This window comes from Melozone crissalis, unplaced genomic scaffold (assembly GCF_028551555.1).
Source record: "Melozone crissalis strain CALT ecotype California unplaced genomic scaffold, PUWL_Pcris_2 ptg000057l_1, whole genome shotgun sequence".
NCBI lineage: Eukaryota > Metazoa > Chordata > Aves > Passeriformes > Passerellidae > Melozone > Melozone crissalis.
This window is the reverse complement of record NW_026535835.1, coordinates 4,955,835-4,981,716: the sequence shown is the minus strand read 5'-3', so window position 1 is coordinate 4,981,716 and position 25,882 is coordinate 4,955,835. Positions and strand designations below refer to the sequence as shown.

Genomic DNA, 25,882 nt, shown 5'->3' with positions numbered 1-25,882 from the left:
TTTACGGCATCATTTCAGGAACAAACAGAACAGAATCATTGGAATGAATCCTCCTCAGCTCTGCTGGGGCAGGCAGCAGACCCCCAGGCAAGCTCTGCTCCATGCACAGCTCCAACAGAAGGGCTGGGGGGTACAACCCACCCAGAGGAAAAAGCACCCTGCTCATCCCCCCATTTAGTGATGAGCTCATCAAAGAGCTCATCCCCTCTGCCTGTCACCCTGCCTGGATGAGCAGCCCCAGCTCCCAAGGAAGCCTTCCCACCCAGGGGCCTGCAGCAGCACTCACACCCTGTCCAGGGATGTGTGTGGGAGAGCAGCTTCCAGAAACAGGGAATCTCAGTGGAAAATTAAAAGTTCTCCTTGTTCTTCCAGAAACCCTCCCGAGACACAAAACCTGCGTCAGAAATTGAGATTTTTTTTCTCTTCTCTGCTGTTCTCTACTGCCTGATGCTCAGGAAAGCATGAAGAGCCTCAGCTTTGGGGATGCCATGGCCAGTGCCACCTCCCCATTCAGCCCCACACCCGGGGTGGTGGCACCCACCTGCCACCTCCACGATGTCCCCGGGGACGATGTCGCGGGCGCGGATGCGCTGCACGCCGCTGCGGTCGGCGCGGATCACCTTCCCCATCTCGGGCTCGTACTCCTTCAGCGCCTCGATGGCACTCTCTGCATTCCTCTCCTGCAAGCACACAGGAGCAGAGCTGATGGTGCCAGCAGGCTCCTTCCCACCCACTGCAAAGGCAGGAAAACCCAACCCCAGCCCTGCTTTGGAATCCATTCACACTATGGATGGACCAAGCACCTTCAAAATGATTCCTGCTGGTTCAAACCACCCCAGGTTCTGGACATTGCATGGACTTTTTGGGTTGATCATCTCATTCTCGGTGTGAGAAGCAGCGTGTCCCAACCAAATGCATTTTTCCCCATCCAGCAACCTCACCTCAGATCAAGCTGCAGATGAATAAATGGCTTTATAATGAATAGGTGGAAAAGAGGAGCATCACTGGCTGAAGTGTTTGCTCATCCCCCAGGAGGGACACAGTGAGGTGAGGGGCAGCAGCCATTGTGGCTGTCTGTGGACAGAGCAAAGACCTTCCCTTGGAAAATGCATTTGGCCCAGGAGACAAGCAGTTTTTGCCTGGATAAGTGCAAGATAAGCTCCAACCTGCAAGAATTGCCAAAGAAAGACTGAAAGAACAAGCCAAGAGGCAGCCATATGTGCAGGGCATGGGGAAGTATGGCCAATATGCAAATTGCACCTTTGGAAAATTAATTTCCAGGGGCATGAAGCAACCAGACCTTTAGATGAAGGCTCTGAGCCTCATGGAGCAGACCTAGAGGGCAGCTGTGCCTCACCTGCCACACTCCCACCACAGCGTTGGCAATCAGGATCATGATGATGACAATGGGCTCCACAAACGCCGTCGTGGTCTCCTCCCCTTCCTCAAACCAGGCCAGGATCTGGTGACAAGACAAAAGGAGCACAATGTGGTTCAAACCAGAGCAGCAACATCTTAAGAGGGATGATGCCCACAAGAGCCAAACCACAGGTGGTTATTTGCTGGAGAGGGAACAGCCTGAAGGTGGTCAGACCCACATGGTTTGGTCAAAGAGTGGAATTGCCATGTCCCACAGCTGGAGCCTCCAATGCTCTGCTGGGATAAACTGAGGCACTGAACAAGTGGGGCTGGAGCAAGCAGCCATGCAATGCCTGAATGAGTGCCTGCAGCAGGAAAGCCTCTCCCTGTGTTCAGTACTCCTGTGGGGACACCATGGCCATGAATGAAGCACTGCAGCCCCTCCTGGGCAGAAGGTCGGTGAAGCAACAGGAATAATCAGTGCAGTAAGAGCAGCCCTGCAGAGCAGGGACTGACCTTGTGGCTTCCACCACCCTGAGCCCCCCTCTCCACCCCAAAAGGCCTCATACCATGGTACACATGAAGCACACACACAAATGTTTCCACTCCATTTAACTGCTCATCAATCTGCACTGTGTCAACACAGCAGCACCTCTCTGCTCTGCCCCAGAGGCACTGGCACAAGGACCTGACTTCTGGCACAGGCCTTCACACCTGCTTTACCTGCATTTCCCTGTTTTGGGAATGTATTAAACCCCACAAGGGACCAGCCTTCCCCCTTATCTACCCATGGGCCACATCCTAAAGGAAGAGACAGGAGTCTCAGCTTTGCCATCCTGCTGCCAAACACACTGACTTACACTCCAAAAAACCCCAATTGTTCTCCAACACCTTAGTGGGAAACATCTCCTCACACAGAGATGCTCCCAGGGTAGATAGTGGGCAAAACTGCACTGACAGTTCAGCCCTGGGGCACAGCAAACCAGGCTCAAATCATCAGCCTGGAACAGCCCAGGGAGCTCTTTGATACCACTTTTGGTGCTTTTTGATCAGCATCACTGAAAAATCCTCCAGTCCCATCTTTAAGTAATGCAGTTGCCACCATGCCCTACAAACCACTGCTCTGCTGCTGCATCTCCTCCATCCCACAGGCACCTGCCCTCCTTTCCTCTTCAGATGTCACCTCTGTGTGCCCCAGAAGGTGCCACCCCAAGCTCTGGGTACTCACAAAGGACAGAAAAGCTGCCATCAAAAGGATGCGGACGAGAAGATCTTCAAACTGCTCCAGGACCAACTCCCAGAGGGACTTCCCTGGTGGGAAAACATGAAGCCAAGCACAATCAGTGCTAAAATAAATCCTCAGAAGACAGGTAGACCCCTGAGGCCCTAAGAGCCACAGAACCACATCCCTGCTTGCTTCAGGGCTGCCCCTTGGCCGTGGGCATTGGTGAGGACATGCAGCACTGTGGGGGCTTCTCTCTAAAATGAAATGCTTCCATTTCTGGCACTGCCTTGCTTTCACTGGGTCTGGTTTTAAAAATCCCCTGTGTTTCTATCCACAGAAGTAGCCTCACCACCACAGGGAAGCTCTACTGTCAGCCCAGCTTTCTCTGGGCTCAGATTAAAAGACCAAGATTAAAACCAAGATTAAAAGACCCCAAAGATTCCCTCTGCCTTGTCCCCAGCACACTCTCCCAGACCCAAGGCATGCACTGCCACCTCCAGCCCAGGACTTACCTTCTTCTGCAGGGAGCTCTGTGGGTTTTCATCAACAGCCCAAGGAGCACAGGACAGCAACAAATGATAAAAATAAAAAGATCATTAGTGATTTGGACCCAGGCTAGCAATCCTTTCCCTTATGCCTCACTCAGCACCCCAAAATACAAATTTTTCTGCACAAATTCCCACATCAAGGCAGCTTGTCCTCAAACTTCTCAGTCCAACACCAAGTAAGCAGCCCTGGAAATTTCATTTCCCTGCTCAAGTGGCTCCAGCAGCATTTGTTCCTACACTCAGCCTGCCTAAAAAAATATTCCTCAGGAGCTGCCTTCTCCAAATCCAAGACACAGAAGTGCAACCATCCCATAAAATACCCTGCCAGAAACCCAATACAGCCCCACTGGGGACTGTAACTTTCAGACCATATTTCCTATTAATCTGTTGTACTTTACAGCCTGCAACGCTCTAGGAAACAAATCCAAGGGCGATGCTCAGCTGCTCCAAGCTGCCCTCCTGAAGCCACCCAGGGGGTGCAGAGCCTCCATCTACACTACTGCCAGCCAAAGCCAAGGTCAGGCACCTGCAGAACCTCAGAGAAACCCAGGGGCTTCCAAGCACCCAGCACAGATTGCCCAAAATTCCCACATCCCCAGGAGGGACCGTGACCTTCACATGCAGCCACGACCACTGGACAATGTGATGCCCTAAGATTTGAGCTTTTATATTTTCCAAATATTTCTAATCCTGCAATTCTTTAGTGTTTAACTCCAAACTCCATATAGTGTTAGGCTACAGCTTTCCCATTTTGGTCAGACAAAGCAATTCCTCTCCAGACCTGGCAATCAAGGACACCTCACTGCCTCAGGCTCTGAGAAATGTAAACAAAAGTGAGTTGCAGGGAGCAAACTTGGGGTTAATGACTTCATTACCTGAAGCTGGAAAATTAACCCCCAATTTGCAAATGGACCAAATTTATAAAAATGCGAAAACCTGTGGCCCAATGTCCATTTTGGGTACAGCCCCTGGAGGGCTTCATCTGCCCTAAATGTACCTGAAGGCCCTTCAATAAATATAAATAAACTGCTTTTTATTCTCTTAATTTTGTCTGGCCTCTGGTTTTAGGTCCCAAAAGGCATCAATGCTCAAACCCTGGTTCCCTCCAAGGGAATCCTCCTGCTCCTGGGCAGCCATGGGGGGAGCTGGGCCTGCTGAGGCAAGGCTGGGCCCAGGACTGTGAGGCCCTCACCCAGGGAGGGCTCAGCAGTGACCAAAGAGGAATCCAGGGAGGGCTCAGGAGTGACCCCCCTGATTTTGGGGGCTCATAGGTGCTTGTCTCCACTTGCCCCCATCAGAATCCCAGAGTGGGTTGGGTTGGAAAGAACCTTAAAGTTCATCTTGTTCCAGCCCCTGCCATGGCAGGGACGCCTTCCACTGTCCCAGGGTGCTCCAGGCTCCATCCAGTCTGGTCTTGGGCACTTCCAGAGATGGGGCAGCCACAGCTTTTCAGGGTAACCTGTGCCAGGCCCTCTTCATCCTCACGGGGAAGAATTTCTTCCCAGGCCCTCCTCATCCTCCCAGGGAAGAATTCCTTCCCAATGTCCCATCTATCCCTGCCCTCTTGCACTGGGAAGCCATTCCCCTTGTCCTGTCACTCCATCCCTTTTCCAAATCCCCTCTCCAGCTCTCTTGTAGCCCTTTTAGGCACTGGAAGGGGCTCTGAGGTGTCCCTAGAGCCTTCTCCTCTCCCCACATCTCTCAGGGTACATCTGCACCCCATGGAGCTGACAAGAAACCCATGGCAGCTCTGGGTTAATGGTTAGACTTAATGAACTTAGAGGTTAACTTAATTCTATGATAAAACAAGATGTTTCTCCAACTCCTTGTGTTTCTGGAGGGAATAAGGGACCAGATGAGCCCAAGAGGAGCCAGCCTGAGGCAGACATTGATGCCCCACCACTGTGGCTGTCTGCAAACACCCCCAGCCTGGAGCCCTGAGTGAAAGCAGGAAGTGAAACCTGCTCATCTGTTTTCCATCACCTATTTTCACTCAGAGGAATGAAAAAAAAAAAAAACCAAACCAAACCTACCTTCACCAAACCAACCAGTGAAAACAAGAAACCTGAATGTGCTCATGCTTCAAACTGTACCAGGGCCTCAGTCCTCACGGACACACCCACCATGATCTGCTTTAAACCCACATCCCCCTGGGTCAGGCTGCTCTGAACCCTGCCACTGTGAGACACAGACCAGCACAAAATGCCTATAATTATTTTTATATATATCAAAAAAATTAATCTTGGAGCACCTTTAGTGTTTCAAGTCACTCTACAGAGCATGTCAGAGCAAAGTGTCCTTTCATAGCCAGTTCCTCTCCACCCCCAGCTTCCTCTCCCCAGCCCAGAGAGCCTCCAAAATTAAAAGTAGAAGAGATGTGCTGCTGCTATTTCCATCCAGACTGCACTTTAGGGGTGCAAGAGGGCTGGGGGCAGGCAGGTGCCCTGGGGGAGGCAGCTGGGGCTCCCACAGCTCCTGGCCCAGCCTGGGGTGAGTTTCCACCCTGGGCAGCCACCTGGAACAGCCCAGGGCTCTCAGTGCTGTCCCACACTGAGTTTGCATCAAGAGTGGCAGCAGCACCTTCACAGGGCTGGGGCTTTGCATGAGATCTTGGTGAAAGTTCACCAAAAGGGGTTTGTGTGAACTCAGGAAATGTGCACAAGGCAGGCAGCTGAAGGTCTGCACAGTGACACTGCCTCCTTCACCAAACCTCAAAGGCAGCAATGCTGCTGCAGGCACCTCTCAAACCCCCAGGTTTGAGTACAGGCAGCTCCTGCTCTCAGTCACTCCTCCCTCCACTCTTCAAGGGGCAGCTCAGCACCCAACACCCAGAGAAAAAGGGCTGAAAGTCACAATAAGTTCATATTTTTGGGTGAGAACTGATAAAAACACACTGGAAAACAGGAAATTTTGGGGCTGAAGCTTCTCCCTGACACATCCAAAGCCTCACTAGAAATAAGAGGGTTTGCTACTCCCCAAACCCCAAGTTCTGTGTGAGTCAGCAGCAGTGCTGCCATGTCCCATCCTGCAGGGAAACCCACCCCAGGCAGGGACCAGGAAAAGCCCAAATCTGTCATTCCCTTGGGACAACATGGTGAGTGGAACCAGGCTGGAATGGAAACTCCTGGCTGGCACCTGAATAGCCCCTTTCTTTGAAATCCAGCCCTGGGCAGGAGCTCCCAGCCAGAACACAAATGCAGTGACACCACCAGGGGTGGAAAGCGGCAATGGGGGCTCAGAGAATCCCAAAATGGGTCACCCACATGCACCATAAATACCCAGCCTCCCCATCACAGGACCTGCAGCTGGACACATCTGTGGTTCCTCTGCTCCTGCTCTCCTGCATGGCAGCTTTGGAGAGCAGAGACAAGAAAGAGGAGACATCCCAAGAGCTGCTTTTTCCTGCGTGCCAGGTGAGGTTTGCTCACACCGGCAACAGCCACTCATTCAGGGCTGCTTCAAAAGGCATCAGAAAGATCAAATAAACAAGATACAACTCCTCTCCCACGGCAAACACCACTGGTTTGCTGTTCCTGTCATTCCCCAGCCTTCACCCCTGCTCCAGCCGTGCCCTGCTTTGCAAAAGCCCAGAACCCTTCTGGCTGGGGGATCCACTGCCCCAAAAATAAGCAAATTCAGTCAAATTAAACAAATTCAGATGTCACAGCAAAAGAGCACTGTCCCCTCTGGGTTAAGGCATCACCACCACCTCAGAGGGCTTTGCCTTGCAGGGACACATCCACAGCTCCAGGGATACTGAGCATTTGCAGCTTGCTCTGAGCTTGTCACATCATGACATCTCTCTTTGCTGTGCCACCACATCTGTGGTGATGTTTGGTCCATGCCAGGGTGCAAAATCTCCACACAAGATGCTCCAAGGAGCCTGGGCACGCTGGGCAGCGTGGGGCTGGCGTCGGGCTGTTCCAGCAGGAGGTGAATCTCCAGCTCTGCCAACTCAAACAGGGCTGGCAGCCCAGAGCTGGCGCCTGCAGCATGGCAGGGCACGGCAGTCAGGTGATGAAAAGGTAAATAAACAGTGGTGCCACCCAGGAGCACAGCACAGCTCTGCCCAGGCTCTGGGACAGCCCCGTGTGACGACAGTGCTCACAGGGATCCCAGCATGAGGGAAGAGACAAGGATCTGACTACATGTTTCAGAAGGCTTGAGTTATTATTTTATGATATATATTACATTAAAACTATACTAAAAGAATAGAAGAAAGGATTTCATCAGAAGGTTGGCTAAGAAAAGAATAAAAAGGAATGATAACAAAAGCTTCTGTCTTGGACAGAGTCTGAGCCAGCTGACTGTGATTGGCCATTAATTAGAAACAACCAACATGAGACCAATCACAGATGCACCTGTTGCATTCCACAGCAGCAGATAATCAATGTTTACATTTTGTTCATGAGGCTCTCAGCTTGTCAGGAGGAAAAATCCTAAATAATTATTTTCCATAAAAGATGTCTGTGACAGCCCTGCTCTCCCAGCCAGAGCAAACACACACCAGGACAGGCTGGCACTGGGGGAGCTTCAGGGAAATGTTTGAGTTTTTCCTGCTGTAACAGGACTAAAAAATCCCTGGAGCACATCCCTGCACAGCTGGTGTTTCTCCATCGTGCACTGATCCCACTCTGCTCTGGGGAAAGTGAGGAACAAGGTGACACTCTCAGAGGCCAGCACATGACAAAACAACTCCTGGTGCACATTCCAGGGTGCAATCCACAACAGCAAAATTCCATTTCCCTCACCATTTCAGGAGCTTCCCTTTGATAAAATCAGATTTCCCTCATGGGAAACCCTTCTGCCCCCAAATGATGTCGGAAGAGCATGATGCCCTCTGGGAGAATAATGATGAGCATCACGTCCAGGCCCAGCTTTCTGCTCTAAATAACTTTATTCAAGCTATATTTCTATGTTGTTATCACTTTTTTTTTTTTTCCTCACTGCCTTTAGTATCTTTTCCCTTATGCAAGGAAGGGGAAATGAATGTGCAAAATAAGGGATGCATCCAATTCCTTTGGACTCTGCTGACAGGCAGTAAAGCAGCAGTGAAAAGGGCAAGAAAACCCTGAAACAACCCCAGCTGGGAGAGCAGCTCCTGTCCTGTGACACAAAGCAGGAGCCCAGGCAGGGCTGCTCTGGGATCCTTCCACCATCCCACACGACAGCAGGCAGGATAAACTGTTATTTTAACTGGCTGCCTTTCCCAGGGCCGGCTGCAGGGGAAGGATCCCATCCTGCAGGGGTGTCTGCTCTGCCTCACCCTGCTGACAGCCAGCACTGCACACCTCCACTCCCCAGAACTGCTGGGGACGGGCTTTGCTGGGGTGTTTAACTCACACTGAGCCCATAAATCCCAGCTGAGGATGGAGAGTGGGGCTGCTCCTCATCCTCACTGTGAGAAGTGTGAAAAGCAGCGTTTGGCAGCTGTGTGCCTGGGGATTTCAGTGTTATCTGCATGCAAACACTCAAAGCCTGATGGTGCTGATGCTCCCAGAGGACAAAACTCAGTGATCCAAGTGCCTGGCTGTGCATGACTTAACTCACCCACACCACATCCTGCTGGGAAGGATGAAAGTTTGACAAGAAAGTCTCACAGATATGTGTGCTTAGCAGAAAGATTTTTAAATGTAGAGTCTGAAGAAGGAATAGAGAGGGACGCAAGTTTTGATATAGAAGAAAAGAATTGCTGAGCCAATTTTACTGGATAACCAAGAAGGCAAGAGGATATGTTAGTTAGAAGGGGTTTTCATGACTTAGAGCAAAGGATAAACCCACCCCAAACAAGAAGATGTTTTTACCAAGCAGAAAGAGAGCACAGGCAAACAAGGCAGCAAATGTTGCAAACAGAAAAAAGGTCTCAGAATTTTCCACTGCAAGAAAACTGAAAACCAACTTCTAGCTTGAACTGTAATGTACTGACTTTTAGTGATTGGAGAACAGTAACATGAATATGGTAATTACAGTAGTTATGATAGGCTATAGGTAAAAGTTAAGGTATAGATTGGTTCTACTGTATTAAAATGCTCAGCAAAGAAAAGTATATAATGCATTGTAACCAAAAGAAAAGTCTATAATGCATTCTAACCTAAACTCAGGGTCTCCAGGCCTGCCTGCAGCTGGAGCTGACAGCTGTGGGCACAGCTCTGTCACCCATGACCCTGGACTGCTGTAATACCTTGGATACAATAAACTGCATTTTGGAGACTGCCTGGAGTCCCACATCTCTCATTCAGGCTCTTACAGCTTCCTTTTCTGCACAGCTCCTGAGCACCACAGCACCCCTGGAGCTGGCCCTGCACCCTGTGCCAGGGCAGGGGTGGCTCTGCTCGGGCACAGTGGCATCCTCAGGGTGCAGCTAAAGGGACCCTGCCTGCTTTAGCCTCTGCCCCCACATCCCACGTTTGGAGGAGCTGTGGCTGTTTAGCCTGGAGAAGAGGAGGGTCAGAGGTGACCTCATTGCTCTCTACACCTTCCTGAAGGGAGGCTGCAGACAGGTGGGGTCGGTCTCTGACAGAAGCAGAGGACACAGCCTCAAGCTGCATTAGGGAAGGTGTAGGTTGGATATTAGGAAAAGGTATAGGCTGGATATTAGGAATAAAATTTTCACCAAAAGAATAATAAAGTACTGGAATGCTCTTCCCAGGGAAGTGGTAGAATCACCATCTCTGGATGTGTTTAAAAAAGACTGAACATGGCACTTAGTGCTATAGTCTAGTTGAGATGTTAGGGCATAGGCTGGACCTCTGAGAGGTCTCTTCCAACCTCATTATTCTGTGATTCTGTGATCCCCACAAGCTACTGCACCAGTGTGGGGGCACACACACCCCAAAGCTCACCTAGCCTTTCCCCAGAAAAGCCCCAAAGGTTAAACCCATCAGGCAGCAGCTCCCTGAGACCCAGCAGGGTGAGGGCTGTCCTGGGGCACCCCCTTGGCACGGGGGGCACTGACCCTGAGCACCCAGCATGGAAACCCCAGCCCTGGGTGGGCACAGCTGCAGGGAGAGCCCCCAGACCTGCAGCCAGCAGCATTTCCAGCTGTGCTGAGCCTCTGCCACCCAAGGAGCACAGGAAATAAAATAAAAAACAAACCAAAACCCTCAGGGGTGCAGGCAGAGCACTGGGGGCACAGCATCACAGACTGGTTTGGGTTGGAAGGGAACTTAAAGATCATCCTGTTCCAACCCCCTGCTTTGGGCAGGGACACCTTTCACCATCCCAGTTTGCTCCAAGCCCTGTCCAAGCCGGCTTGAACACTTCCAGGGATGGGATATCCACCCCCATCCTTGGGGGTTGCCACAGCCAAGTCAAGCCCTGCTTTGTACCACAACCAGGGACAATCCCAGAGGATCCAGTCCTTCCCCTGCCCTCCACCATCCCAAGGAGGCGCTCCCAAAGCTAGGGGTGGTTTCCTGCTGTGGTGGCTCTGGGTGTGGCCTGGGTGGGGAGCCCTCCAGCCCCAGCCCTTATTTGCCTATCGCCTCACAGCTGCTTTTTCCTGTGTGCCAGGTGAGGTTTGCTCACACCAGCGACAGCCACTCATTCAGGGCTGCTTCAAAAGGCATCAGAAAGATCAAATAAACAAGATACAACCCCCCCTCCCATGGCAAACACCACTGGTTTGCTGTTCCTGTCATTCCCCAGCGTTCAACCCTGCTCCTGCACTTTGCAAAACCCCGGAACCCTTCTGGCTGGGGATCCACTGCCCCAAAAATAACCAAATTCAGGCCAGCTGGGGAAGGCAGCAGCCCAGGATGGGTGAGTAGCACATGAGAATTAAGGGCCAGAAAACATCCTTGCTGTTTTCCAGGCAATGCTTTAGGGTAAAATGATCCAACCGCTTTCCTCGCTGGCACCTGGACTTTGTCAATGGCTGGCAAAAAATTCAGCCCCAAAAATTCCTGGTTTGGGTCACAAGGCTTGCTGGGGCAGACAGAGCTCCAGACCAGCTGCTCATCCCACCCTCAAACTCACAGATTCTGAACCCAGCCCAGCACCATTGATTCCCCCAGGAGAGTGAAGGGGTCCCAGTGGAGAAATGGGGGCACTGCTCAGTCAGAGGGGAAAGCTGAAAGCTCATTTGTTCCTTTTTCAGCCAGCTGAGCTGATCTCAGCAGGTCAGGGACCAGGAAACGCAGTTATCCTGGATGTGCCCCCCAATATCACCAAAGAATCAGCAAACTCAGCCCAGTGCTATCTCCTTCTCCCCAGAAATTCAGAAGTGACATCCCTATGCTGAAGGAGGAGCCACCACCCCCATGCCCCACTGTCCAGGGAAACAGGAATGGAGGAGGGACTGTGGCATCTGACCAATGGTCCAAGGAGTGTGAAATAAATAAGGAAAGCCTCACCCATCCCACTTTAAACTTCCCTTCCTTTATTCTTGGAAATGGCTCATCCCCAAAATGTCGGGCAGCACAAGCTTCCCCTCACTGCACTTCAGGGGGGTCCATAAACCCTGCCCAGCCCTGAGCATTGTCCTCCCATGCCACAGTGAAAAACAAATTGGTTCCTTGCCATTATCCCACCTCCCTTAATGCCAGGAAAACAAGGACAGAAGATTTTGCCCATTTTGCTCTGAAAAAACGAAGCTGCCACTTGGGCTTGCCCCTCCAGTGCCCACGTGGTGTTTGCAAGAATAAAATCTTGGAGACATTTAAAGGAAAAACCTGAGGGAAATGGGGTTTGAAGCCACATCCCCTCACCCCTGTCCCCATGAGCACCTGGAGAAATTTAAAGGAAAAACCTGAGGGAAACGGGGCTTGAAGCCACGTCCCCTTACCCTGTCCCCATGAGCACCCCCAGCAGATGCTGGGATTGCTCTGGGAGTGGGAGGGAGTGGGAAGGAGGAAACCCATGGCTCCAGCCAGGGATGGATTATTTGAGCAAACTAAAAGCAGCAGTTTGTTCCCTCCTGCACCAACGCAGTGGAAAGAATTTCCAGCTCCGGCTCCCGGGTGGAAAAGCTAAAAATCTGCATTGAAATAGTAACAGTTTTGGAAAAAGGGAGAAAACAAACCAAAAACCCCACAACCACTACAGGAGCTTGAAGAAAATAAAGCTAAAGGTTCCATGATTTTTTTTAGTTTTGGGGTCATGTTGGGTATTTTTCGCTTCTTCCCACCTCTGCTTCAAGCAGATCCTTCCCATAAGTGCAGGGAAAGGCAAGGGAGGGACTCTGCCTCATCTGGGAACCCTCTGCCACAATTACCACAACCCCAACCAAGGCACATGCTGCAACCTCAATATAATCTCCTCTTCCACCCTAGAAATATCATTTTATTTCCTCCTTTATCACCCTAAATTCTTCAGCTAAGTGTAAAGTAAATAGGGAATTTTTGTCTCATTGTTTTGGGCTCTGCTGCACCCTTGGCTGCTCCCCACATCCCTGAGATGCTCAGCTGCCCCCAGACCCAGCAGAGTGACCAGAAAGCCCCAGCCAGGCCAGGGGCAGTGCAGGGGGGGATCTGTGTCCCCTCCAGGCACACTGGGCAAACTTTGTTCACTTGCAGTGCCTCCAACACCCAGTGAGAAAACTCAGTAACTGTGATTTTCCTGGGCACCACTTTAGGAAACCAAGCCCAGAAGCTGCAGTGCCAGGAGCCCCAGTGATGCCCCCACTGCCAGGTCAGCTCACAGGGTACCCAGCACCTCCAAACACCCCAGGGGAGGAACCAAAATTGGGCTGAGCCTTTCAGCTGAATTCTGCAAGAATTGGGAAACAACAAGGTGGGACTGTGTTTGGGATTTTTTTTTTCTAAAAATCCCGAAGGATTTAAGAAAAATCTTATTTTTCCAAAAAATATTTGAACTGAAAAGACTCCAAGTAAGAAAATGAGACTAGGATGCATTTTTCCAAAGGGATGTGTTTGATTCTGTAGGAGAGATGCTGCTCAGAACACAGAAATGCTGCTGTGCTCAGTGGGGGAACAGCAGAACTCCCTCCCCAAGGACCAGATCCAATATTCCTTTACACTGAGACAAGCAACTTCCACGAGGCTGTAAGAAACCATTAAGGATATCACATTTGTATGTCTTGGAGAATAAACCAATAAATAATAAAAATAAGTAAGAAACAGAAATAATAAATTATATTACAAATGTAAGTAAAGTTACTGAAACAGAGCCCCAAACCTGCAGTGTCCATTTAAAAAAAGAAAAAAAAAACCCAAACCAACAACAACAAAACACAAACAAAAAACCTAAACACACACACACACAAAAAGAAAAAAATACCCAAAACCAAGAACTACAAGATATTGCTTTTAAATCCAAACTGCATCTTTTCCCCTTCCCTGCCAAGATGAGGAACCTGCTCACCCTGACCCCTCCAAAAGCTGATGTTTGTTTTAATTGCTACCTTTTAATTCATCTGTTTTAATCAATCCTGCCTGCAGCCAAGCCTCAGGGCCCAAACTCTGTATTTATGGATCATGAACACCCAGATTGTGAACATGGGGTGGAAAAATTCCCTGCCCCAAGCTCGAGGCTGAATGGATCCAACTCCATCCTCGATGTGCTGAGGTCTGGAGGGAGTTGGGTTGGAGTCTTTTTTCCATTTGTTTGTTTTCTGGAGGAAATGTTTCTGTCATGGCAAACCTGTGGGGAATATCAAAGTTTGAACATGGCATCCCACCCCAACCCATCTGCCATGATCAATAAAATCAGGATGATAAAATACATCCAGGGTAATGTATCCCTTAATCCACATGGGTTGCTTTTAACTCAAACTGAGTTTATCAATCATGAATTTATTTTGCAGAACTCCTTGCCCCAGATGACCTGCCTCCACCCCTCCCTTTGCTTTTTCTGGTATCTGTTCTCAGAGAACAGTCTATTTTCAGCAATCCTCTTGGATGGGTTTTCATGGAAAATGAAGTCTACCCAGCCCTTAGTTTGGATTATATCACAAGAAAAAAATTTCTGTAGGATAGAAAGGATCTGTTTTTCTGGATGGGAAAAAAGGGGTGAGTTGGACAATTAATGCTTTTCATGGATGAACTCTCTGGGGATCACACATTTCTGTGTAGTTGAAGGAGTTCCTTTCCTGGAATGAGATGCTTGGAGATCCCTGGAAATATGAGTCCCTTCTAGGGTTTTTTCATAATCACCTCCCAAATATACATAATATCTGTGTGTGTGACTATGAATATGAAATATTATACATATATGTATGAAATATTAAAATATTATACATATATGTATACAAACATGATACCAACATATATTTGTGCATAAGGATAAAATCTTTCATATATATATATAAATATATAAGGATAAAATCTTATATATATATTTATAAATACAGAGAAATTTAAATATATTTGTGTGGAAAAGGGAAAAATAATTTGAATTAGGCTTTATAAAGGCCTATAAAGATGAAATATTATACATATACAAACATGATACCAAGATATATTTGTGCATAAGTATAAAATCATATATATATATGTAAATACAGGGAAATCTAAATATATTTGTGTGGAAAAGAGAAGAATAATTTGAATTAGGCTTTATAAACAGAAGAGGAACCCCAGAGTGGGTCTGAAGCAGCACTGCAGAGCAGCCCCTTCTCCTGGGCCACTGCAGGAACCCTCTCTGGAGGGGAGCCCAGAAGATCCCTGGCTCTCAAAGCGTGGAAAAGCCCAGAAAAGCTGCAAATCCCCAAAGAACACCCCAAGGATGACCCGAGGGGGACCCTCCGTGCTCCATCACTTCCCCTCTCCCTGCTGAGCCAGCCTTTTCCATTTTCACTTTTCCACTCGCTCCCCACAGGTTCCTTAATTTAGCCCCGCTGTTGACTCGGGAGGCTGCGGAATGGAAAAAGGAAAGTGCAGACAGGCAGGTGAGGGGAAGGGGAGGGTTATCCCGACCTCGGCTGCCCGGCGGCTCCTGCTGGGCTGGATCCAGCTCGGCCGGGCCCCGGGGATTCGGGCACGGCCGGAGCCGGGACACTGCTCAGTTAAACCCAGCTCAGCTAAACTCAGCTCAACTGAGCCCAGCCAGCTCAGCTAAACTCATCCCAGCTCAGTTCAACCCAGCTCAGCTCCTCCTCGAGCATCTCTGAGCTTTCACTCCCCTTTGGAAGGAAGCAGAAGAGGAGAGAATCTCCCCCACCCACACAGCCTTCCCAAAAAACAACTGCTTTTTATCACCAACCCGTGCAAGGAAAACTGTTTCCAAACCAGAGAAAGAAAGATACAAAACAAAACAAACAACCTCCATCATCATCATCATCATCATCACAATCCCTTCTATTTAGCCCTATATTATTATTATTATTATTATTATTATTATTATTATTATTATTTTAAAGCCCACCCTGTATAATAAATCATACATCTAACGCAAAACACCCAGAGCCCTGCATTTGCGCTGAGGACAGCTCTGCAAGCGCTCCAGGGGCTTTCTCCAGAAACACAAGGGAAAAAGCCAAAACAAAATAAAGGAAAAATGCGTTTTGGCCATTCATGACGGCAGGAGGACACGGAGCGGCTGTGGGGGCTGGAACAGCTCTCCCAGGCAGCCCGGGCACGGTTCATTTGGGGAGCCGCGGGTGACCGGAGCGCACTCGGGGACAGGGACAAGCCAGCCCGGGTTCTCGGCCATCCCTCCCCCCGCTGTCACACACGGAGCGCTCCAACAGCAGGAAACACCCGAAGCAAAAATACCGCGGGCAGGAACCCAGGGGACACGCGGAGCGAGGAGCGGATTTCCTCCCAAACACCGGGACCGGCACCGGCACCGAGAGCTTCCCCCTCCCGCAGGGACCGCCCGGCTCCCAGAGGGACACACACACACACACACACACACACACACACACACACACACGGCTTTTCACTGCCGCGGCTTGGTTTTCCTCCAGAAAGGGGTTTTTGTTCAAAGGGTCCCATAGTTACTTGCAAATGTTTGTATGGGGGGGAAATTTTTATATATGTCTATATATATGTGTATATATATCTATATCTATATATATATATCGTGTATATACATATATATATATATATATCTCGTGTATATAAATATACTATATTTATACTGTATATATATACTGTATATAAATATATACATACTGTATATATATAGTGTATATATGTACACTGTATATAAATATATATTTATATATACTCTATATATATGTACTGCATATATATATACAGTATATATACAGATATATATATAAATATATATAATTTATATTCTTTCAGTGGGTTAATAAGTTATATTAGTTGGTCATCAAATAAGACATATCTATAATCTCAAATGGGAAATTATGCACACACACATGTATACTGTATATATATTATATATGTATGTATATATAAATACATATATAAAAATATATATTATATATTATATATATGTTATCAGTGTGTTAATAAGTTATATTAGTTGTTATCAAATAAGACATACATCTATTATCTCAAATGGAAAATTATACACACATATATATACTGTATATGTATTATATATATGTATGTATACATACATATAATATATTTTTTATATATACATATATGTTATCAGTGTGGTAATAAGCTATACTAGTTGGCTATCAAATAAAACACATCTATAATCTCAAATGGGAAATTATACACATATATATACACTGTATCTATATACTGTATATATATGTATGTATACACATATATTAAAAATATACTATATATAATACATAGATATTATGTATATATGTGTGTGTTATCAGTGGGTTAATAAATTATATTAGTTGGTTATCGAATAAGACATACAGCTATAATCCCAAATGGGGAAATTACATACATATATAAAATCTCAAATGGGAGATATATATATATATATGCATAGATATAAAAATCTCAGATGGGACATATGTTGCTCTCAAATGAAGCACTTATGTGTAGTTTCAAATGGGACACACATATACAATCTCAAATGAAGAACATGTATATAAAATCTCAAATGGGATAATGGGATATATAAGTGATAAAATGGGATATATATCATCTCAAGTGGGTTCAGGTAGGACCAGAGGGTACAAAGCCAGGACCTGCATCAGCACATCCAGCAGATTTCTGAGCATTTAAATTTTAGGAGGATTTTGATGATCAGAGCAGTGCCTTAGGTTTAGGACTATTACAGATCTGGACTTTAACAAGGGCTACACCATTGCAGCTTTCAGCCATCCCAAGTCACAAACTGATGCCACCCCATGTCCTGAATGTCCCGGGATGTGCCGGGCCGGGCAGATGGGATCACCACCAAGCCACAGCCTGACCTCACATTCGCCACCTCTGCGGGTGAGAAAGAGAAAAGGATTTTATAGAGTGATAACGAGCAGCCAAACCTCAGAAACCGGGAGGTTCCCACGGCCAACCAGCAAATGCTTGTTACAGACACCAGGTTAATCACTGCAAGGATTAATTCAGCATCTAGATGGACTCAGATGAGTCCTCCCTTCTTTCAGGGGATGACTGGCTGGACTAAGGGCAGCCATGGTGAGGACCAGCAGTGTGAATCCCATGAATGCTGAAGGGAATTAGGAGCCTCCTGTGAGTCCTGCAGGCAGCGCTGCAGCCCGGCCCGCCAAGGGTTAACCGCCCCCGGAGCAGCCTCCGGTGCTCGCTCACGTCATGGAAATACTGGAGTAACCACAATTTTCTCTGCTGCTGTTTGGCTCAGTTCTTTCAACATTTCTACACTTCCAGCCCAGATCTCTGCTACCTGTTTTCCAGCAAGCTAACTGCTACCAACAGCAGCTCCACTGAGCACTGGGGATTTTTTTTTAAATATAGGTTATTGATGTACTTTCTACTTCCAGTGCTACCAACACTGAAATACAAAAAAAAAAAAAAGATCCAGACCAAATTCTGGATTCCAGGTCTCTGCTACCTGTTTTGCAGCGAGATAATTGGTACTAACAGCTCCACTGAGTGCTGGAGATTTTTTAAAAATATAGGTTATTGATACACTTTCTACTTCTAGTGCTACCAACACTGAAATACCAAAAAAAAAGATCCAGACCAAATTCTGCTACCTGTTTTGCAGTGAGGTAACTGGTACTAACAGCAGCTCCACTGAGCACTGGGGATTTTTTTAAAAAATATAGGTTATTGATGTACTTTTTACTTCTAGTGCTACCAACACTGAAATACAAAAAACAAAATCCAGACCAGATCTCTGCTACCTGTTTTGCAGCAAGGTAACTGGTACTAACAGCTCCACTGAGTGCTGGGGATTTTTTTAAAAATATAGGTTATTGATGTACTTTCTACTTCCAATGCTACCAACACCAAAATACAGGAAAAAAAAAAAAAAGATCATGAGTAACAATATCACCCAAAAAAAGAATTATCATATGCAGAATAATGAATGGGCTTCAACCCCATTCAACACCAATGTGGGGTTGGTCCTTTCTGAGCTGTCTGTGTGTTAACATTGCACTGGCTTGGACTGAACGCCCAGACAGCTCTGTCCTGCAGCCACCCAGAGCAGTGCAGGCCCCTTCTCCTGCACCCATCCCTCCCACCCATCCCAGTGCCCTCAGCATCAGCTCCTTCTCCAGCCCAAGGTGCTCCAGCTGAGCAGGAGGGGCTGCCTGCACTGCCTTCACCCCAGCTGAGACGCAATGGCAGCTCATCCTTGAGAACCAGGGGAAGGGACAAGAGGAGGGTGAAAAGTGAAAAAAGGAAAGAAATATTTAAAAAGCTAGCAGAAAAACCCAACATTCTTCTGATAATCATGTATTTTTACCTTGTGGCTGAGACCATGAGTGCCAGCAGTGCCAGAAAACATCACCCTGCTCCAGCTCCTGGTCCACTCCAGGTGCCTCCCCTCTGGAACACTTTTCCAGCCCATTGCTGCCCTAACCCACACCCCAGCAGCCAGCCCTGGAGAAAACAGCCTTGTGTCTGCAGCTTCTCTGCTCCTGATCAGCAGAGAGAAGAAGGGGCTGGGCAGGGAGCACTGCCCTGATGGGTTTTTCCCATCAAAAATAATGAGTAGGAATTCTAGAACGCCCTTGTGCAACGCCAGCACCCACATGTCCAGCATTACCTGCCCACAGAGGTTTGTTATTCTGCTTTTAATGCCCTAATCCCCCATGGAATGCAACCCAGGTGTTGCTCTGAACTTCTCAGTCCTTCTTTCAACAGCCCTGAAAGCATTAACAGGATGGAGCACCCACTGCCCCCCAGGTGATCTGGATGGACCAAGAGAGGAGTTTTGGGGCTGGTCCAGGGAGGAGCCCCTTCCCCAGAAGTGGGGCAGCACCAGCTGGGAAAAAGGCACAGGACGCAAACATTCACCATCTAGCTCATAGCTCACAAAAAATAACCCTAAAAAAAAACAACAAAAAAACACCAACATTTTGGAGGGGTATCAGCATCCGAACTGACTCTGCGAGCGCTGTGTGTGGGAGAAAAATCAAAGCTGGCTCCTCCAGAGGTTTGAGCATACCAAAAAGCATCGAACCACCTCATTTTTTCAGGGCTGTGAAAATAGAAGCACCTTGGGGCTGCCAGCAGCCCTTTGATGGGCAGTTCAGATCCCTGATGCAAATCTCAGGTCAGCCCTGGCAATGCTGCTCTCCAGGGAGGTTTTGTGCAGAGAGCATCAGCCTTGGTCCTGAGAGACCACCAGAAACAACAACCACCTGCTTGAAGGCACTTGAAGTGTCCCTTGCTCAGCCCTGAGCCTTGCTCAGCCCTGTTTTCAGCCAGCATTTGTACCCCTGGCCCCTCTTCAGGGGCATCACCAGGGTTATGGCCATGCCAGGACAGAGCCAAGCCACAGCCTGGAGCCTCCTGTTCTCACACATCCCTTCTGCAGGAGCAGATCAAACGCAGAGTGAAAAGGCAGCAGCTTGGATGCTTCTCAAAAATTAAAATTCTCCTCCGGAGGAAGAAAGCAACAGCAGCAGTAGGCATGGAGTGAGGCTTTTCACTCAAGAAAAACGGGTTTGAGGGAAGCTTTAGAAAGGGAAACTTACTTGCAACATAATTATTAATAGGATTTTTCAGGGATTTACCCTGAGGGGGAGATGACCACAGAAATGGAGCTCTTCAAATCAGATCTGGAGGTGCGAAAAGGTTTAAAACATGCAGAAAGACCAATGGTGCTGAAATGGCAAAGAGCAGAGGTGTGACTGTGGTGATGGCAAGTAAGGCTCCAGGATGACCATGCACCCTTGGCTGGAGTAGGGATTCAAAAGAGACACCTGAATTACTGGGGAAAAGGATTACCCTGGGAGAAGAGGGGTATTTTGCTCCTAATGGTGTTTTTGGAGGACAGGTTCCAGCCCCTTACTGGAAGCAGCACATCCCAAGCCAGCATCTGGGCATCCACAGTGCATCCAGCTCCTCTTAAATCAGCGTTTTGTAGCACCAGCTCCACCACCCCCAGCTTTAAACCCAGCAATGAAATAAATACAGTCATGAAATAACACTTGTGCCACCAGGCAGACCAACCCCAGGGGTAAACACAGGACCTGCAGGCACAATCCCTTCTCCCACAGCAGTTTCTGTGCCTTATGGCCCTGCAAACCTTCCTTCCCTGGCTCCTGCAGCATTTAGACAGCAGATGTCAGTTTTTCTGAACCTTGCTCTTGATTCACAGTGTTTTTTAAAGGTAGGTGTGAATGCAGGTAACCTCAGAGGATGGCACGGGGATGAAAATCCCAAGTTTCCCTGTCAATTACGAAAACTTTGTGTAGTCTCTCCCCAAATTTGAAGGCACTCACAAGGTTTGAATGCCTCAGCATGTCTCCTCAGGGAAAGGATTTGGAGGAGGAGAAAAAAAAAAAAGCCCCAACCCGTAGCATGTTTATGAATCAGAGTGTTCAGCGTGTGTTTCGGGGGTGGGAGAGGTGGGCGATGCACAGAGGAACAGAGCGCAGAGTTTGATGAGTCAGAAAATGCTGCTTTTCCTCTCCTTGCTGCCACCTCAAATACTTCAGCGTGAAATAGAAAATTTTTTTCTCTTTTTTTTGCTTTTTATTATTGTCAGGAGAGAGCTGGAGCATAACCTTGGCTCGTTAGCAACCGCCAGCAGCGAGTTCAACGTCAAGCCCCCGCCGCAGGCGCAGACACACGCGTGTGCCGACACACACACCCCAAAAAGGGTGCAAATAAATCAGCTATCAGCGGTGTTTCTAGCAAAACAGGGGCTCAGATGTGTGCTCCTGCCTTTAGAAAGAGCCTTGGTGGGTTTGAGGAGAGGAGCAGCACAACCCAGGTTGGATTTGGGCTCGGGGATGTCTCCTCCTCCTCCTGCCCAGGCAGGCTGGGCACGCACGTGGGAAAATACACACAAGGATTTGGGGATCCTGAGTGAGGCTGGCAGAGACACAGGGAGGTGTGGTGGAAAAAACAAGCGCATTTGCTGGTGGGCTTTGAGCTGAAGCTGGTTTGCAGCTCCATTGCACCTGCAGCAAGGCATGGGATCTGCAGAGCACAGTGGGGACACCCCCAGAGCACAGCAGGGAGAGAAGAGGATGGGTGAGCCCCAAGGAGCCCCACAGGCAGGATGGCCCTGCCCAGCTGAGTTTCCAACCACAGCAGAGCTTCAGAGTCAGAGGAGATGAAAGATGAGATAAACACCCCTATGCTGGAGCCTCGAGTTTGACTCTGCTGACATTCACAGCCCATTTAGGTTACCGATGGAGCAAATAAAATTATGCATACACATTAATGCCTGCAATATCCTGCCTGAAATGTATGCTCATTTACACTCAGAAATCCATTTAGAAGAGATAAATCAGAGCTATATTTAAAACAGAAAAATCACTTGTCTGTCCACAAAGCAACTCCTGCTTACATCTGTTGTTCCTTGGCAAAAATCAAATAATTTCAAGGGAAATTGTGCCCCTGGTTTTACATTTAGGAAGGGTACATGCCCATACCTTCCTGCTCAGTCTGTTATAAAATAACTGATGTGCATTTGGTTATTTTTGTTTGGTTGTTTTTTGGGGTTTTTTTTAAGTTTTGTGGTAAAAACAAAAAAAACAACCTGTGGATCTTGAGCTGGTGGATGGGATGCGGTACAGGGAAGCACCTGCCAGGCACATGTGAGACATCCAAAGCATTTATTAATTAAAATTGACTTGGGAGATTCAGAATTGCCATGGTGAGACCTAAATGTTCTGTGGCTTCTCCAGTTTCCTTGGCAAATGAAAGGCCATGCTGACAGCACTGATGACAGAGCTGAAACGAGAACACAAGCTCTTCCTAATGCAGAAATATCTCCTTCCACTCCACTAATCTGTACCACACTGCTTGGCTCCCCAGCCACGAGCTGGAGATACCAAATAATCACTATTGCTCTCTGCTTCCTCCTGCAAATGTGTTTGTGAGCCCTGGATCTGAAAAAACAACAATTTTAAGCTCCAAAAGAATACCGCCCCCCAAAAATGAAATAATTTTATATCAGTCACACCAATGATGGCTGCTTCTAACTTAATGTCAGAGCTCGTTGCAGCTCGTATTTTTTTAAATGCAATAAAAAAGCAGCAGCCAACAGCTCTGTGAAGCATGTCAGGAGGCAGTTTTTCAGAAAGATGATGTATTTTAGATTGTGATTCACGACCACACTGGCAGTGTGAAGTTCAAGATTAGAAGGAAATGAATGAATGTGAGACAGGAGGGTGCAAAAATGAAAGTAGCTGGAGCTCAAGGCCTGCTCTGCACTTCGAGCCACACAAGATTTTTCTTCCTCTTCTGTGCAAGCTCAAACGAGTCACCAAACTGCCCCACACTCCTGCTGCTAGAGTTTAATTTAAACTAAATTGAAATGCAATTTAATACAGCTCATATCCAAGTCCAGCCCGTTGTCCCAAGCTGCTCCCTGTGGCACCCTCACCCCAAGCAGCTCTCCCAAACAGGAAACTCAAGATGCCTGCTGCCACCACACAACCTGCAAGTTCTCACCATGCTGGAAAAACCCCCACTTTCTGCTTAACACTAAGGTTCTAAACCAAGTAAACCACACAGGTCCCTATCTGCATGGTTTTAAGGTGTTGTAAACCATCTATGTCTCATTTGCACCATGAGAAACACATAAATACTGCTCAGAAATTGCAGAAGTTCAGAATTCTTGAAAACCTTCGACCACATTTCACTGAGGGTTGCACTGCCCGTGTCACTGCCCTCAAGATTCAGGCACATCACAATGCAGGCTGTGCAGCACAGGAGCAGCAGAGCAGGGCTTGGGAGGTGAGAGGCACAGGACACCCCAAAGTCAGCAGCTCCTGTGAAACAACAGCCCATGAGAAACCAAAGCTGGGGTGCATGGGAAACAAAACTGCCAAGTGAGGAGAGCACAGAGCCACAGCTTGCAAGAGGAGGAAGCAAAAAGAAAAAAAAAATTAAAGGCAAACTAATTACCACCACTAACCCTCTGCTCTGCACCTACGTCACAGCTCTGAGCTCCCTTTGTCAAGGCAGAGCCCGGTGTCACCGAGCAGCCAACGTGCCTGACTCAGGGATGGTGATTCACTTGGGCAAACAGCACAGGGACAAAGCCACCAGGAGCCCCACCATGGTGATGCCCATGGTGGCACCCTGCTGCACAGCAGAGACCACCCTTCAGCCTGCTCCTGTGGGCCAGAGACTGGCTGCAATTATACCCTGAGATCAGAGCAGCCACTGTTTGACTAGGATGTATTTTGCATTTAGGATGTACTTTGCATTAAGGATGTATTTTGCCTTCAGCCCCCAAACAGAGGGGCTCCTCCCAGTTAACCAGACAGGTCCCCAGCTGCCCTTCTCCAAAATCAAGCCCAGCAGGAGCAGGTGTGATGCTCCATTGCTTGCAGCTTGTGCAGGTGCTCCACGGCAAGAGCTCCCAAGGGCAGCCCTGACCATGCTGGCCCAGGGAACTGAGCTGGAGCTGCCTGGGACAGGGAGCACTGCTGGCATGGATGGGCCCTGAGCACAGCTCAGCACAGGACAGCTGCTCACAGGGCTGGAGGAGCCACAGCACTCTGATCCCACCTAACAAACAGAAATGCACACAGCAATGCTGCCACATCTACTCAGCCTTCCCTTAGCCTCATCCGTGAGGATCAGGCAAAAAGCAGAGGCAACAAGCTCAACCCAGGAGAGAGTTTACACACTGATCTCCTGCTGAAGTTTGAGAAGGGACTCACTGCCCCAAAGCACTGGAGCACACCACCCCAACCCTCCTGTTTCCTATGCAGAGTTAAGGACCCAGCTCGGGCACAGCCTGAACAAAGCCACCCTCAAATCACCTGGGTAGGTGCGGACACCCCGGCCAGCCCTTCCTGGGCACACTGAGCACTCTCTAAACGTTTACAAATTCCCCTTTCTCAGTGCCGTGAAGATGCCCAGGTGCTCGCAGAGGGTCCCCCGGGTCAGTGTGACACCGGCAGGGCGGGACACACACGGACGGTGTCCCCACCACCGCTCCCTGTCCCACAGCACCCACAGGCAGGGCTGCGGCGGGGGCGAGCGAGATCCCTCCAGGACACCTCTGACGGCTCTTCTGGGGCTTCCCTCGGTCACCCGCAGGCAACGAGACCTTCCCCTCTTTCCTTCCTGGTAACGAGATATCGCTGTCCGTCCCTCCCCGCTCTCTGTCACTCCGGCAGCGGAATTAACACCCCGCTAATTGCCGACGTTCCTGGCCGCCCGAACCCGCAGCAATTAGCCTTCAATTAAAGCCGGTAAATACTGCCCTGATCAACAGGTGTCCCGCGGCACATCCCCAGCGATCCCCGCACAGCCGGGGCCGGGAGGATGCTCCGGGGCAGCACCCCGCACCCTGCCGCTACCGGCGGGGAGGATCCCGGTCCCGCTCCACATCCCCATCCCGGCGGGGAGGATCCCGGTACCCATCCCCATCCCGGTGGGGAGAATCCCGATCCACAACCCCATCCCGGCGGGGAGAATCCCGATCCACATCCCCATCCCGGTGGGGAGGATCCCGGTCCACATCCTGATCCCGGCGGAGAGGATCCCGGTCTCAGTCCCAGTCCCGGTCGGGTCCCAGCCGGGATGTCGGTATCCCGTTGCCGGTGTCCCGTTATCGCTGTCCCGTCCCACGCCCGCCCCGCATCCCCCGCACTGATCCCGTCGCTCCGCACTGACCATTGGGGCCGTACTTCTCCCGGTTGCGGCGGACCTGCTCGGGGCTGAGGCCGCAGCTCTCGCTGACCCCGAAGCGGCGGAGCACGTCGAGCACGGGGATGCTGTGCGCCGCCTCCATGCCCCGGCCCGGGGCTGCTGGCCGGGGCCGCAGGAGGCACACGGGGCGCCGCTCGCACGGCGATGCCTCCCTCGGCACCTCTCGGCCCGCCCGCCCGGCGCCGGGCCCGCCTCGGCACCGCCCCGCTCCCAACGGCTCCGAACGGCTCCGTCCCGCTCCGTCCCCGCCTCCCCCGGGCCAGCGCCGCCCCCTCGGCAGCCCCGGCACCGCCGGACCCCCGCGCTGCGGCTCCGGGCCCGCTGCTGCCCGGGGCAGGGGCTGGAAGGGACGTTAAAGGACATCCAGTGCCACCCCTGCCATGGCAGGGACACCTTCCGCTGTCCCAGGCTGCTCCGAGCCCCATCCAACCTACACGGTCAGGGATCCCGGGGCAGCCACAGCTGCTCTGGGCACCTGTGCCAGAGCTCCCCACCCTCACAAGGAACAATTTTCTCCTGATATCTAATCTAAATCTCCCCTCCTTCAGCTTAAAGCCATTCCCCTTGTCCTGTCACTCCAGGCCCTTGTCCCCAGTCCCTCTCCAGCTCTCTTGGAGCCCTTTTAG

General features: G+C 49.4%; 1 protein-coding gene across 1 annotated transcript in view; it reads right to left on the bottom strand.

Moving 5' to 3' along the window:
• ATP2A3 (ATPase sarcoplasmic/endoplasmic reticulum Ca2+ transporting 3) overlaps positions 1-25,427 on the bottom strand; it is a 59,866-nt gene extending 34,439 nt beyond the window's left edge. Inside the window, exons 1-5 of the mRNA XM_054287018.1 lie at positions 25,221-25,427; positions 3,097-3,114; positions 2,588-2,670; positions 1,358-1,462; positions 542-680 (exon numbers count right to left, since the gene is read on the bottom strand). Coding sequence (XP_054142993.1) covers positions 542-680; positions 1,358-1,462; positions 2,588-2,670; positions 3,097-3,114; positions 25,221-25,338 — 463 coding nt within the window. The 5' untranslated portion in view covers positions 25,339-25,427. The remainder of the gene's footprint in view (positions 1-541; positions 681-1,357; positions 1,463-2,587; positions 2,671-3,096; positions 3,115-25,220) is intronic.
• Between the last annotated feature and the right edge of the window lie 455 nt (positions 25,428-25,882).